Genomic DNA, 14,189 nt, shown 5'->3' with positions numbered 1-14,189 from the left:
TAATGTTTACACAAATTGCATTCAAATTTTTTTCCAGAAAAGTTCTGATACAATTTGTAATAAAAACTGTCACCCCCCCCTCCCCATCTTTAAGGTGGCCTCCACAATTACAGCAAAAACTTTGGAAATGCATCAATACTGGGCAATATAATCACTTAGCTAGACTTAAAAACCTTCAAAGAAATCGAATATACTGTACCTGTAAACAGCATGATATGTTGATTCTAGCATCATACTGACAGAGCCAAATGCATGGACAATACTCTCTATGCTCTGGAAGGCTTGACGGGAACTATCCTCGGCCACTTGCAGAAATCTGCAAGATCATAATAATCATATCAATCCATCACAGTAACATTCTTGAATTAAGAATAAACTCTTCCATTATCAATATCACACATAGGAAACAGAATGAGAAATTAAGAAATGGTAAAAGGAACATCAAAGACAACTAACCGGAAACATCAAAGGAAACCCAAAGGAATGCTTCATATACATACTTTATGGGAAACCAAGAGGTACTATAAAAGCAAAGATAGGTCTCTGAAGTAGCAATAGTGAAAGAGTAGCAGATATAACTGCAATACCAAACCGACCTTCAGCTCTGCATTTACAGATGAACAAGAAATCAGCAAAATTTGTTTTCTAGGGTTGGACTCGAGAAACAAAATACTATCTCCTATCTGTTTCTGGCTTATCCACACCAACAACAAATTCTCAAGATCTTCGAGTATTCACAATCTTTTTTGTGAGCATATCTACCCCTTTCGCAACAACACCTTCCTTGATTTCCTTTTTCTCCGCTACAATGGAAGTGATGGTTGTATAGGGCTTCCCATACATCCTGGCAAGATGGGCCACATGCACTCAACTTTCACATTTTGCAATTATTACTTTCTTGAATTCTATCATGTGTTTCTCACATTCTTTATCAAAGGGCTGGCACTACAAGCTTTCTTTGGGCCCATGGTGCCTTATCTAGAAGTTGCAAGCACAAAAAAGAATGGAATATTACGAAATGTATTGTATGGACGCGTGCAGTGATGTTCACTCGCCAATAAACAATGCCACACTGACTGGTAGTGGTGTGTGTGGTGCCTTTGTGTGGAGTGGATGCTGGGAGGCCACTCGCACGCATTCCAGACAAGCGACGAATGGCAAGCAAAATTATGAATCGCAAGGTCATATTTTGACGAAAGTGTTACGAAAGGCAAAATTTATGAAGCACGAGGCTTACGAAACTCGAAGGTCCACTGTATTATATTACATGTAAACTCCTAGGTAGTGGGTTGGTAGACAGCAACCACCCAGGGAGGTACTACAGTCCTGCCAAAGGAGTGTAAAACAGAAACCTTTAACTGTTTTACATGGTAGGATTGCTGGTGTTGTTTTTCTGTCTCACAAACATGCAAGATTTCAGGTATGTATGTCTTGCTATTTCTACTTACACTTAGGTCACGCTTCACATACATATATACAGTGGAACTCCGGATTTTGCACGCACCGGATATCAGATGTTTCAGATTTAGAACACTTTTTTGGGAGAAATTTTGCTCTGGATTTCGTACCTTGTCCCAGGAATTGCATGTATCAGACATATCTGCCTGCTGGGACACAGCCTCAGTCTGGCTCTACCACTGATTGAGTGAGCATTCATCCAAAACATTTCGCAATTTTTGTGCTTGTTTATTGACTGTGATTGTGAAATAAGCCACCATGGGCCCAAAGAAAGTTCCTAGTGCCAACCCTTTGGTAAAGAAAGCGAGAAACGCGATAGAATTCAAGAAAGAGATTGTAGAAAAATACGAAAGTGGCGTACATTTAGCCGAGCTTGTCAGGATGTATGGTAGGTCAAAGATTTTGAAGGGTTTGTGGCTGACCCAGTCAACCCTATGCCTGTTGTGGAATGTATTGTGTCTTTGGGGAAGTCCATGGGGTTGGATGCGAGTGGCCAGGATGTGGAACAGTTGGTGGAGGACCACAAGGAAGAGCTAACCACTGAAGAGGTTTGGAGGTTCAATTATTACTCTGTGCAGAAAGTTATGATACTGCCTGCAGGACAAATTTTTGATCAATTTCATGGCAGCAGATAGTTGAAGTCTAGGCTTTCATAGCAGCAGATAGTTGAAGTCTAGCCTTTCATACACTAATTGTAAGTGGGACCCTGCAGGTTCAAAAGTGGGCTCATCCACCTTTGGGTTGAACTCTGCACCATGTTCAGCAAGCTTATAATGGTGTATGTGATGAATAATAATGTTAGAATAGGAGTTTAGTTCTCTGCTTCATGGCTGCTTCACTTCTCAAACAGCCATAAAGTGGAGAACAAAACACTATCCTCTTTTAACATTTTCCATCTAATATGCTATCATCTGAGCTTCACTAAACATAGTGCAGAGATTGATGCAAAGGCAAATGAGCCAAAGATTTCTAGAAGGTCTAGACTTAACTATCTGTTGATTCATGTTGATATGATCAAAAGTTTGTCATGCAACATGCATCATAACTTTCTGCAGAGACTAGGGGCCTGGGGCTATGGGAGATGCTCTTAGCAGAGCACCCAGTGACCAAATATATTTACTATCTATTTAGATTTACAAAGCATATTAAAGATTTACAGTATATTGTACTATAAAATTTGGGATACAAGTTTTCAATCATGTTTACATGAAACTGAACTGTGAGATTTTGCTTTATAAGAGAATATACCATACACCTACCATCCGACTTACAACTGAGTTCGGTTCCAAAAACCAGTCGTAAATTGAAATGGACGTAGTTGAACTTTACTACTGAATATCAACATAACATTTTTGTAATGACTATTTTATTGTTTTATTTTGGTATTTCATGTTTTACTTTACTTTTTATGCTGTTAGTACTGTATTTTATACTGTAAGGTTTAGGATAAACACTGTGTACAACACAAACACTTGTTTATTTCCCAGAAATTTGGCATAAAAAACACGGTCCTAAGTCGAGTCGTCGTATGTCGAGCAGGTCGTAAGTCGGATGGTAGGTGTACTTAAACACACGATATCTTACCCATTTTCAACCAAAGGTCCCCCCATCGCACCAAGCCGGCCATAGTTCCCATATGAAGATCCAAAGGCATTATATCCACCACCATAATAAGACCCTCCTAAGTTACCATACGGCCCATAGGACCCATAGGCTCCATAAGTTGGTCGAGAATACATGCTAGGTCTAGTAACGGTGGGGCGTGGAGGCAAAGGTGGCTGGTTGTTCTGAGGGAGCCCACTGCCTCCACCACCACCGCCGCCACCACCAGCTCCAGGTGCCATATGTGGAGATGCTGACACAAATCTGAAAAAAAAAAAAAAAGCTGTAGATCCTTAGGCAAATTATCCACATTAACAAAGGTATTACTGCTCTAGACAAAATACTGATACAAAGATTGGAAACAAGTCACTGACTTTTTTTGGGGGGAGTTATCCTAAGTAATTTATATATACTATATGTTACTATGTATAATAGTAATTGTACTTATGTGTACTTGTATCTAAATAAACTTACAATATTCAAACTACATAAATAGTGTAAGAAAAACAAATCCTTCCCTGGAGTAGCATTACCAAAATCATGTCCGAGAGGCAGTATTACCCACAAATATATAATTATTATACAGTATTACATGTATATCCATTGACTATTACTAATGATTTTTATTATATTTAGAAGGAAGTACTAAACCCACAGGGGTCATACAGTGCCTGGGAAATGGGAGGCAACTGGGCTTAATCCAAGGAGGGGAAGGACAAGTCTATTTCTTGGATCAGGAGCACTCAGTATCAGGGACCCTCCCTTGAGGTGTCAAAATCATTAGCTCCGAAACGCATGACTACTTTTTTTAATATATACACCTACCATCCAACTTACGACCTGCTCAACATACGACCACTCAACTTACGACCTTGTTTTCTATGCCAAATTTTTGGGAAATAAACAACTGTTTGAGTTGTACGCAGTGTTTATCCTAAACCTTACAGTATAAAACACAGTACTAACAGCATAAAAAGTAAAGTAAAAAATTAAATTCCAAAATAAAACAATAAAATAAAGTCATTACAAAAATGTGATGTTGATATTCAGTAGTAAGGTTCGACTTACGTCCATTTCGACTTACGACCGGTTTCTCAGAACCGAACTCGGTCGTAAGTCGGATGGTACCTGTATTATTAATGTGTTGGTTATAACTGACCATATTTTTTAAAGGGGTGGACGGTAAGTCAGCAGAAGGCCTCAGTTAGATGACCAAAAGCTCCAACGACGGGTCATCATCTGACTAAGACCAGCGTCATAAAACACTTGTCCTGTTTCCCAACAAACCTTACCTAACTTTATTACTTTTTTAATGATAAAACTATCTAAACTAAGTACAGTACACCAAAAAAACAGACATGAAATTACCCTAAAAGTGAAATAAACTTAATACAGTGGTCCCTCGATAATCGTCCTTTTCGGAAATCGTCGTGTTATTTTCGTCCAAACATTGGCTCGACTCGCTAATCGTCATTCGTCCTGGACGCGTACTCACGGCTCTGAGCCGCCTCGGCCTCCCTTCCCAGCCAGTGTGCCATTGTTTACCAGTGAGCGACGGTCCCCTCACTTGTTCATATGAAATATTTCATAATATTCCATTCATTTTAGTGCTTGCAAGTGCTGAATAAGCTACCATGGCTCCAAAGAAAGCTCCTAGTGCCAAGCCTTTGGTAAAGAAGGTGAGAAATATGATTGAATTTAAGAAAAACATCATTGAACAATATGAAAGTGGCATATGTGTGGCCGAGCTGGCCAAGATGTATAACAAACCCCATACAACCATATCTTCCATCGTGGCAAAGAAAAAGGAAATCAAGGAAACTGTTGTTGCTTGGAGAAAATTGTGGCCAGATTGTGTCCACAAGAGGGATTTTGAAGGGTTTGTGGCTGACCCTGATGAGCCTATGTCAGTTGTGAAATCTACTGTGGCATTGGGGAGTTCCATGGGGTTGGATGTGAGTTTGGAGGATGTGGAAGAATTGGTGGAGGACCACAGTGAACAGCTAACCACTGAGGAGGTGCAAGAGCTTCAGCAGGAACAGCAACAGATCGCAGCTCAGAATCTTGCTGCAGAGGAGGAGGAAGAGAGATGGAAGAAGGTGCCTTCTTCAGAAATTAAGGAGATTTTTGAAATGTGGAGTAGGATGGAAAGATTTATAGAGAAACATCACCCTGAGAAGGATGTTGCAAGCCATATCGGCAACTTGTACAGTGACAGTCTTGGCCCATTTTAGGGAAGTTTTAAAGAGACACCAGAAACAGAGCTCTCTGGACACTTTTTTTGCGAGACAGGACTCCAGTGACTCAAGCTGGTCCTAGTGGCATTAAGAAACAGAGAAGAGAAGTATGTAACCCCAGAAAAGGACTTGGTACCTGAGGTGTTGATGGAAGGGGATTCCCCTTCCAAACAGTAACTAATCTAATCTCTCTCCTCCTCCAGTCTTCCATACACTAAGAAGAATCACCAATAAAGGTAAGTGTTACACTGTTAATGTTTCATTCATCATGTCCCATTGTATTGTTTATGTACTACATCTATATTTCATGTAAAAAAAATTTTGTTTTAATACTTCCGGGTGTCAGGAATGGATTAATTGTATTTACATTATTTCTTATGGGGAAAACTGATTCAAAAATCGTCTATTTCGATAATCGTTGCACTTCCAGGAATGGATTAACGACGATAAACGAGGGACCACTGTATTTCTAAAACATAAGTGGTTAATAATTCACTTGACAATCACCATAGCTAGTAACCACTGTTAGGAAAAAAAAGATTCATGAAAACCTCTAAACCTGAGAGGGTTATTCAACACCATGTCAGAGAACAAACTAAAAGGAAGCCCAACAAATACACCATGCAAAGAGCAAATATGTGGCGGATGGGTCTATGAAAGATGAGGTGAATCATAGAATTGATGAGGGGAAAAGGGTGAGTGGTGCACTTAGGAGTCTGTGGAGACAAAGAACTTTGTCCTTGGAGGCAAAGAGGGGAATGTATGAGAGTATAGTTTTACCAATGCTCTTATATGGGTGTGAAGCATGGGTGATGAATGTTGCAGCGAGGAGAAGGCTGGAGGCAGTGGAGATGTCATGTCTGAGAGCAATGTGTGGTGTGAATATAATGCAGAGAATTCGTAGTTTGGAAGTTAGGAGGAGGTGCGGGATTACCAAAACTGTTGTCCAGAGGGCTGAGGAAGGGTTGTTGAGGTGGTTCGGACATGTGGAGAGAATGGAGCGAAACAGAATAACTTCAAGAGTGTATCAGTCTGTAGTGGAAGGAAGGCGGGGTAGGGGTCGGCCTAGGAAAGGTTGGAGGGAGGGGGTAAAGGAGGTTTTTTGTGCGAGGGGCTTGGAGTTCCAGCAGGCATGCGTGAGCGTGTTTGATAGGAGTGAATGGAGACAAATGGTTTTTAATACTTGACGTGCTGTTGGAGTGTGAGCAAAGTAACATTTATGAAGGGGTTCAGGGAAACCGGCAGGCCGGACTTGAGTCCTGGAGATGGGAAGTACAGTGCCTGCACTCTGAAGGAGGGGTGTTAATGTTGCAGTTTAAAAACTGTAGTGTAAAGCACCCTTCTGGCAAGACAGTGATGGAGTGAATGATGGTGAAAGTTTTTCTTTTTCGGGCCACCCTGCCTTGGTGGGAATCGGCCAGTGTGATAAAAAAAAAAAAAAATGACCAAACACTGATTGTTCCAAGGTATGTACAGGAGGGCCCCACTTTACAACACTTCACTTTAGGGCATCTCGCTAATACAGCCTTTTTTTAGTTATACCCATTCTTTATTTATTCAGACTTCCTTCAATAAATGTATTCACAGCTCACTACGAGTGTACTGTAATACCTGGAGTTTACCTGGATAGGGTTTCAGGGAACAACGCCCTCACGGCTCGGTCTGAGACCAGGCTTCATGGTGGATCAAGGTCTGATCAACCAGGCTGTTACTGCTGGCCACATGCAAACTGATGTACGAACCACAGCCCGGTTGGTCAGGTTCTGACTTTAGGTGCCTGTCCAGTGCCTTCTTGAAGACAGCCAGGGGTCTACTGGTAATCCCCCTTATGTATGCTGGGAGGCAGTTGAACAGTCTTAATCCCTCTAGGATTTTCCAAGTGTATATTACCAGGCATCTCTCTCACCTACACTCCATGGAATACAGATCAAGAACCTTCAGCCGTTCCCAGTAATTTAGTGCCTTATCGCGTGTCGTGAAAGTTCTTTGTACACTCTCTAGGTCAGCAATTTCGTCTGCCTTAAAGGGGGCAGTTAGTATACAGCAGTATTCCAGTCTAGAGAGAACAAGCAATTTGAAGAGAATCATCATGGGCTGGCATCCCTAGTTTTGAAGGTTCTCATTATCTATCCTATCATCTTCCTAGCAGATGCAGTCGATACATTGTTGTGGTCTTTGAAGGTGTGATCCTCTGACACTATCACTCCCAGGTCTTCACATTACTTTTTTGCTCTATTGTATGGTTAGAATTTGTTGTATACCCTGATACATATGCATTTTTTAGGCCTATTTATATTGCTCACTTATTATATGAGAATGTAAGCATGTTATCAGGCTTTTACATCATCTGAAAGTGAAAAAAAGGGCTATGTTTCACTTTAGAGTGATTTTTGCTCTACAACAGTAGCTCGGAACCTAACCCGCCATATAGTCTTCAGAGAACAGGCTCACACAAGTGCCTATAATGTGAGGCTGACCAGAAGCTTAGGCACACATTTGTAGTAAAGTGACTGGTCTCTGCTGACGACTAACAATGATTTCTCCACCAAGTAAGTGAAACCAAAGTAAAAATTCCCTAAAAATTTGAAATAGACAACTGATTGTTGAGAGTATGAACATCCTGCAGAAATCATCTCTCACTGATCAATATGCCAGAATGTTTAGGGAACCAATAAAAGAAATAGTTTGAGTTCGTTAAAGAGGCAATGGAGCAGACTGAATGTGAAGCAGAAAGCTAAGGGAATAATTCTGCAAGAGGACAATATAAAACACTGAAAATTAGAAGCTACATTAAATACTGAGGTAAACATAGCAATAATGTAGATAATATCACTAAAAATACTAGCAGACAGCAAGCACCCTTGAAAAGTACAAACAGTAGCACCCCACACTCCTTCCTCCCAGACTACTTCAAACCCTCAGTGTGCTTTACACAGAATCTGCATCACTGAAGGGAAATTAAATTTAAAAAAAAAAAAAAAAAAAAAAGCAAACGAGCATGCAATAATGGACTTTGAGAAGGGAAGAATGGGAAGGTATGAAGCATTGGGAATTAAGGTGAAAAAAGAAAAATAGAGAGACAAGTAGAAAAAGGAAATGGGTAACAATGGAATTCAAGGGGGATGTGTTAATGCTGGAGTTATATAATGTTAGTGTAAGTGCACCTCTGGCAAAACGGTGATGAAGTGAATGATGAAGTTTCACTTTTTCGGGCCACCCAGCCTTGGTGAGAGACAGCCGATATATTAATAATAAATATAAAATTAATAAAACCTGGCAATGGAATGCAAGAAATATATAATGCTAAAATATGTACAAATGACAACAATAAAAATTTTAGATCTTGCTAATATCCAAAATAATTGTAGGTTAAGTCATGAAAATCATAGAAAAAAAAGTAAAATAGCAGGTATATATCATGGCCTCATTAATAAGAGATTTAAGAGTTAGTGGACTGTTGTGGCTTAAAATTACCAAACATAAATAATTCTGCAGCTTAACCCCCCCCCCCAAAAAAAAAAAAAAAAAAATGCAGTACCATATCCACACAGTTTATGATGACTTAACCTAGGATATCATTATATTTCTCAATTTAATTCAGTGAGGTCAGGAAGGTGACTATTCAGATTAGTTACCCTAGACCTAGAGGATTAATTACCAAGGATAATACAAAAAAAGCCCTGAAGTATTTTTTTTTTTTAGTGGGATCCTTATTAAAGGTTCTCCCTAAGATGTGCCCCAGAACAGTCAGTTAACTGCTAGGAATTTATTTCTTCCTAGTTTCCCTGGGAAGCAGGTGTTAGGATACATGCTGATCAGCCTCAACCTGTCCATAACTCATCACAGGTACTTTCAATCATGCACAGAACACTACCACTTAAGACAAGAGGCACCTATTATAGGCTGTAAGCCTATGAAGATTGTTAACCAAGGCTTAATAAATATTTTGTAAGACAATAAATAGTTCAAATGGGTATTTATTCTTATTAAATATTGCTTTATCTAATTCTTATATCATCATTCGATTTAATAATTTCAGGGAATCATTTTTCGTGTTTAGCCATGAAGTACGTAGTACAGTTATGATTTTTCCAAAATACTGATATATAGTCTATAAGTTATTGTTGGTAAATTATTCAATTTGTAAAAAAAGGAGTGACCTAGGCCTATAAGACAATGTTAATATAACAAATTAAGCACAAAAATCAATAAAACACTAGTTAATAAAACAGTAGGACTATAATACTTCTTAATCATATACTCTTCAAATTACTACAATATTCTTTATATTTATAGGAAAGTGATAAACACTCAGGGGTAATACAGCCCCTTGGGAAGGAGATAATAAGGCTAAAGGGACACTGTAGCTCTAATTCCTGGGATGAAGAGCCTTGTAGTAGCACTAGGGGACCCCCCCCCCCCCAGGAAGGTTTGATAACTTAAAAGATGATGATTTTAGGGACTGATAACTTAGCAGTTGATGTTGTAAGGATTGATAACTTACAAGTTGATGTTGTAAGGATTGATAACTTACAAGTTGATGTTGTAAGGATTGATAACTTACAAGTTGATGTTGTAAGGATTGATAACTTACAAGTTGATGTTGTAAGGATTGATAACTTACAAGTTGATGTTGTAAGGATTGATAACTTACAAGTTGATGTTGTAAGGATTGATAACTTACAAGTTGATGTTGTAAGGATTGATAACTTACAAGTTGATGTCAGGGATTGTGTAAGTTTATTCAGGTACACATAAATACAGTTACATCAATTATCATACATAGCAACATATTGATTACCACAAGATAACAGAAAAAAGTCAGTGACTTATTAATACACGGAGGTGCCTGAGCCCGAGCCTTTAGCTCATAAGACTGTCATTCCCATTTGCTCCCTTGGGGCGGGGATGGCAGACCAGAGAGGCCTAGCTTGTGGCTAGGCCTGGGGACAGTTGGTCCCAAAGATGAGGAGGTACTTGTGCCTCCTCCCATGGGAGACTTAGGTCTCAGACACTCCCTAAAGAGGGAGCCAAGGCCGGGCCACCACTTGGAAAAGGCCCGGGCCGGGAGAGTACCGGCAAATCAAAAAGAAGAAGAAGAAGTGACTTATTTCCATTGTGGTCCTTGATTAAGATAACTTATATGTTAATGTTGTCAAGAATAATAACTCTGGGTTGATAACTTACATGTTAACACTGTCAATAATAATAACTCAGGGTTGATAACTTACATGTTAACACTGTCAAGAATAATAACTCTGGACTGATAACTTACGTTAATGTTGTCAAGAATAATAACTCTGGGTTGATAACTTACATGTTAACACTGTCAAGAATAATAACTCAGGGTTGATAACTTACATGTTAACACTGTCAAGAATAATAACTCAGGGTTGATAACTTACATGTTAACACTGTCAAGAATAATAACTCTGGACTGATAACTTACGTTAATGTTGTCAAGAATAATAACTCTGGGTTGATAACTTACAAGTTAACACTGTCAAGAATAATAACTCAGGGTTGATAACTTACATGTTAACACTGTCAAGAATAATAACTCTGGACTGATAACTTACATTAATGTTGTCAAGAATAACAACTCTGGGTTGATAATTTACAAGTTAACACTGTCAAGAATAATAACTCTGGGTTGATAACTTACATGTTAACACTGTCAAGAATAATAACTCAGGGTTGATAACTTACAAGTTAACACTGTCAAGAATAATAACTCTGGGTTGATAACTTACAAGTTAACACTGTCAAGAATAATAACTCAGGGTTGATAACTTACAAGTTATCACTGTCAATAATAATAACTCTGGGTTGATAACTTACAAGTTAACACTGTCAAGAATAATAACTCTGGACTGATAACTTACGTTAATGTTGTCAAGAATAATAACTCTGGGTTGATAACTTACAAGTTAACACTGTCAATAATAATAACTCTGGGTTGATAACTTACAAGTTAACACTGTCAGTAATAATAACTCTGGACTGATAACTTACAAGTTAACACTGTCAATAATAATAACTCTGGACTGATAACTTACGAGTTAACACTGTCAAGAACAATAACTCTGGACTGATAACTTACAAGTTAACACTGTCAATAATAATAACTCTGGGTTGATAACTTACATGTTAACACTGTCAAGAACAATAACTCTGGACTGATAACTTACAAGTTAACACTGTCAAGAACAATAACTCTGGGTTGATAACTTACGAGTTAACACTGTCAAGAACAATAACTCAGGGTTGATAACTTACAAGTTAATACTGTCAATAATAATAACTCTGGGTTGATAACTTACATGTTAACACTGTCAAGAATAATAACTCAGGGTTGATAACTTACGAGTTAACACTGTCAAGAACAATAACTCAGGGTTGATAACTTACAAGTTAACACTGTCAATAATAATAACTCTGGGTTGATAACTTACATGTTAACACTGTCAAGAATAATAACTCTGGACTGATAACTTACGAGTTAACACTGTCAAGAACAATAACTCTGGACTGATAACTTACAAGTTAACACTGTCAATAATAATAACTCTGGGTTGATAACTTACATGTTAACACTATCAAGAACAATAACTCTGGACTGATAACTTACAAGTTAACACTGTCAAGAACAATAACTTAATAACTTACGAGTTAATATTGTCGGGGTTAAAGTTATATTGTCTGTGGTTGACAGCATTATGTGTGTCCCAGGGTTTTGGTGCTGCTGCCATCTATGTCAACACTGTCTCTCCTCCACCACTAAACTCACATCAGCACACAAGATAACACACCACTCACAGATAACACACCACTCACAGATAACACCACTCAGTGTTAATATTATCAGCGAGCGCTAGCTCCTGGGCCGCCACCTTGCCTCCTCCTCTACACATTAATTACGCAGGAAACACAATAATCAATTCACTTGATATTTATTGTGGATTTTATATCATTTATAATAATATAAGTTATTATTCGTCGAAATTTGGTGTATTTGTGAAATTTCAGGGTTTTTTTTTTTAGTTTGTCAGGAGAAAATGATATATGTTGTCCATTAAATTTCTGTGATATACCACGCGGGTCTATATATATATTTACTCACTTTTTTTTACTTTACCTGATTCTCCTAATTTAAATTCACATAATGTGTATTTTATATGACCATCTGAGTCCTCTCAACATCAATGAAAAAAGGAATTATATAATGTGTATCAAATACTTATTTAATTACAATATAGTATATATACTCTAAGAAGATATATATATATATATATATATATATATATATATATATATATATATATATATATATATATATATATATATATATATATATATATATATATATATATATATATATATATATATATATATATATATATATATATATATAGCAGTAATGTTAAATGATCAGTTATGGAAGGAGAAAAGAGAATATGAATGTGTAAATTCAAGAATTATGTGGATTAAAGTAAAGGTTGGATGCGAGAAGTGGGTCATAATAAGCGTGTATGCACCTGGAGAAGAGAGGAATGCAGAGGAGAGAGAGAGATTTTGGGAGATGTTAAGTGAATGTATAGGAGCCTTTGAACCAAGTGAGAGAGTAATTGTGGTAGGGGACTTGAATGCTAAAGTAGGAGAAACTTTTAGAGAGGGTGTGGTAGGTAAGTTTGGGGTGCCAGGTGTAAATGATAATGGGAGCCCTTTGATTGAACTTTGTATAGAAAGGGGTTTAGTTATAGGTAATACATATTTTAAGAAAAAGAGGATAAATAAGTATACACGATATGATGTAGGGCGAAATGACAGTAGTTTGTTGGATTATGTATTGGTAGATAAAAGACTGTTGAGTAGACTTCAGGATGTACATGTTTATAGAGGGGCCACAGATATATCAGATCACTTTCTAGTTGTAGCTACACTGAGAGTAAAAGGTAGATGGGATACAAGGAGAATAGAAGCATCAGGGAAGAGAGAGGTGAAGGTTTATAAACTAAAAGAGGAGGCAGTTAGGGTAAGATATAAACAGCTATTGGAGGATAGATGGGCTAATGAGAGCATAGGCAATGGGGTCGAAGAGGTATGGGGTAGGTTTAAAAATGTAGTGTTAGAGTGTTCAGCAGAAGTTTGTGGTTACAGGAAAGTGGGTGCAGGAGGGAAGAGGAGCGATTGGTGGAATGATGATGTAAAGAGAGTAGTAAGGGAGAAAAAGTTAGCATATGAGAAGTTTTTACAAAGTAGAAGTGATGCAAGGAGGGAAGAGTATATGGAGAAAAAGAGAGAAGTTAAGAGAGTGGTGAAGCAATGTAAAAAGAGAGCAAATGAGAGAGTGGGTGAGATGTTATCAACAAATTTTGTTGAAAATAAGAAAAAGTTTTGGAGTGAGATTAACAAGTTAAGAAAGCCTGGAGAACAAATGGATTTGTCAGTTAAAAATAGGAGAGGAGAGTTATTAAATGGAGAGTTAGAGGTATTGGGAAGATGGAAGGAATATTTTGAGGAATTGTTAAATGTTGATGAAGATAGGGAAGCTGTGATTTCGTGTATAGGGCAAGGAGGAATAACATCTTGTAGGAGTGAGGAAGAGCCAGTTGTGAGTGTGGGGGAAGTTCGTGAGGCAGTAGGTAAAATGAAAGGGGGTAAGGCAGCCGGGATTGATGGGATAAAGATAGAAATGTTAAAAGCAGGTGGGGATATAGTTTTGGAGTGGTTGGTGCAATTATTTAATAAATGTATGGAAGAAGGTAAGGTACCTAGGGATTGGCAGAGAGCATGCATAGTTCCTTTGTATAAAGGCAAAGGGGATAAAAGAGAGTGCAAAAATTATAGGGGGATAAGTCTGTTGAGTGTACCTGGTAAAGTGTATGGTAG

The 14,189-nt window shown here is 38.1% G+C and overlaps 1 protein-coding gene across 1 annotated transcript in view; it reads right to left on the bottom strand.

The window, feature by feature from the left end:
* The window catches only part of Pex13 (peroxin 13), a 56,876-nt gene extending 44,684 nt beyond the window's left edge, over positions 1-12,192 (bottom strand). Inside the window, exons 1-3 of the mRNA XM_053780607.2 lie at positions 11,967-12,192; positions 3,043-3,324; positions 200-316 (exon numbers count right to left, since the gene is read on the bottom strand). Of these exons, the coding sequence (XP_053636582.1) occupies positions 200-316; positions 3,043-3,324; positions 11,967-12,049 (482 nt within the window). The 5' untranslated portion in view covers positions 12,050-12,192. The remainder of the gene's footprint in view (positions 1-199; positions 317-3,042; positions 3,325-11,966) is intronic.
* Positions 12,193-14,189: the final 1,997 nt, after the last annotated feature.

The sequence above is a fragment of the Cherax quadricarinatus genome, chromosome 26 (genome assembly GCF_038502225.1).
Source record: "Cherax quadricarinatus isolate ZL_2023a chromosome 26, ASM3850222v1, whole genome shotgun sequence".
NCBI lineage: Eukaryota > Metazoa > Arthropoda > Malacostraca > Decapoda > Parastacidae > Cherax > Cherax quadricarinatus.
The sequence above is the reverse complement of the archived record's forward strand: the minus strand, read 5'-3'. Positions and strand labels throughout refer to the sequence as shown.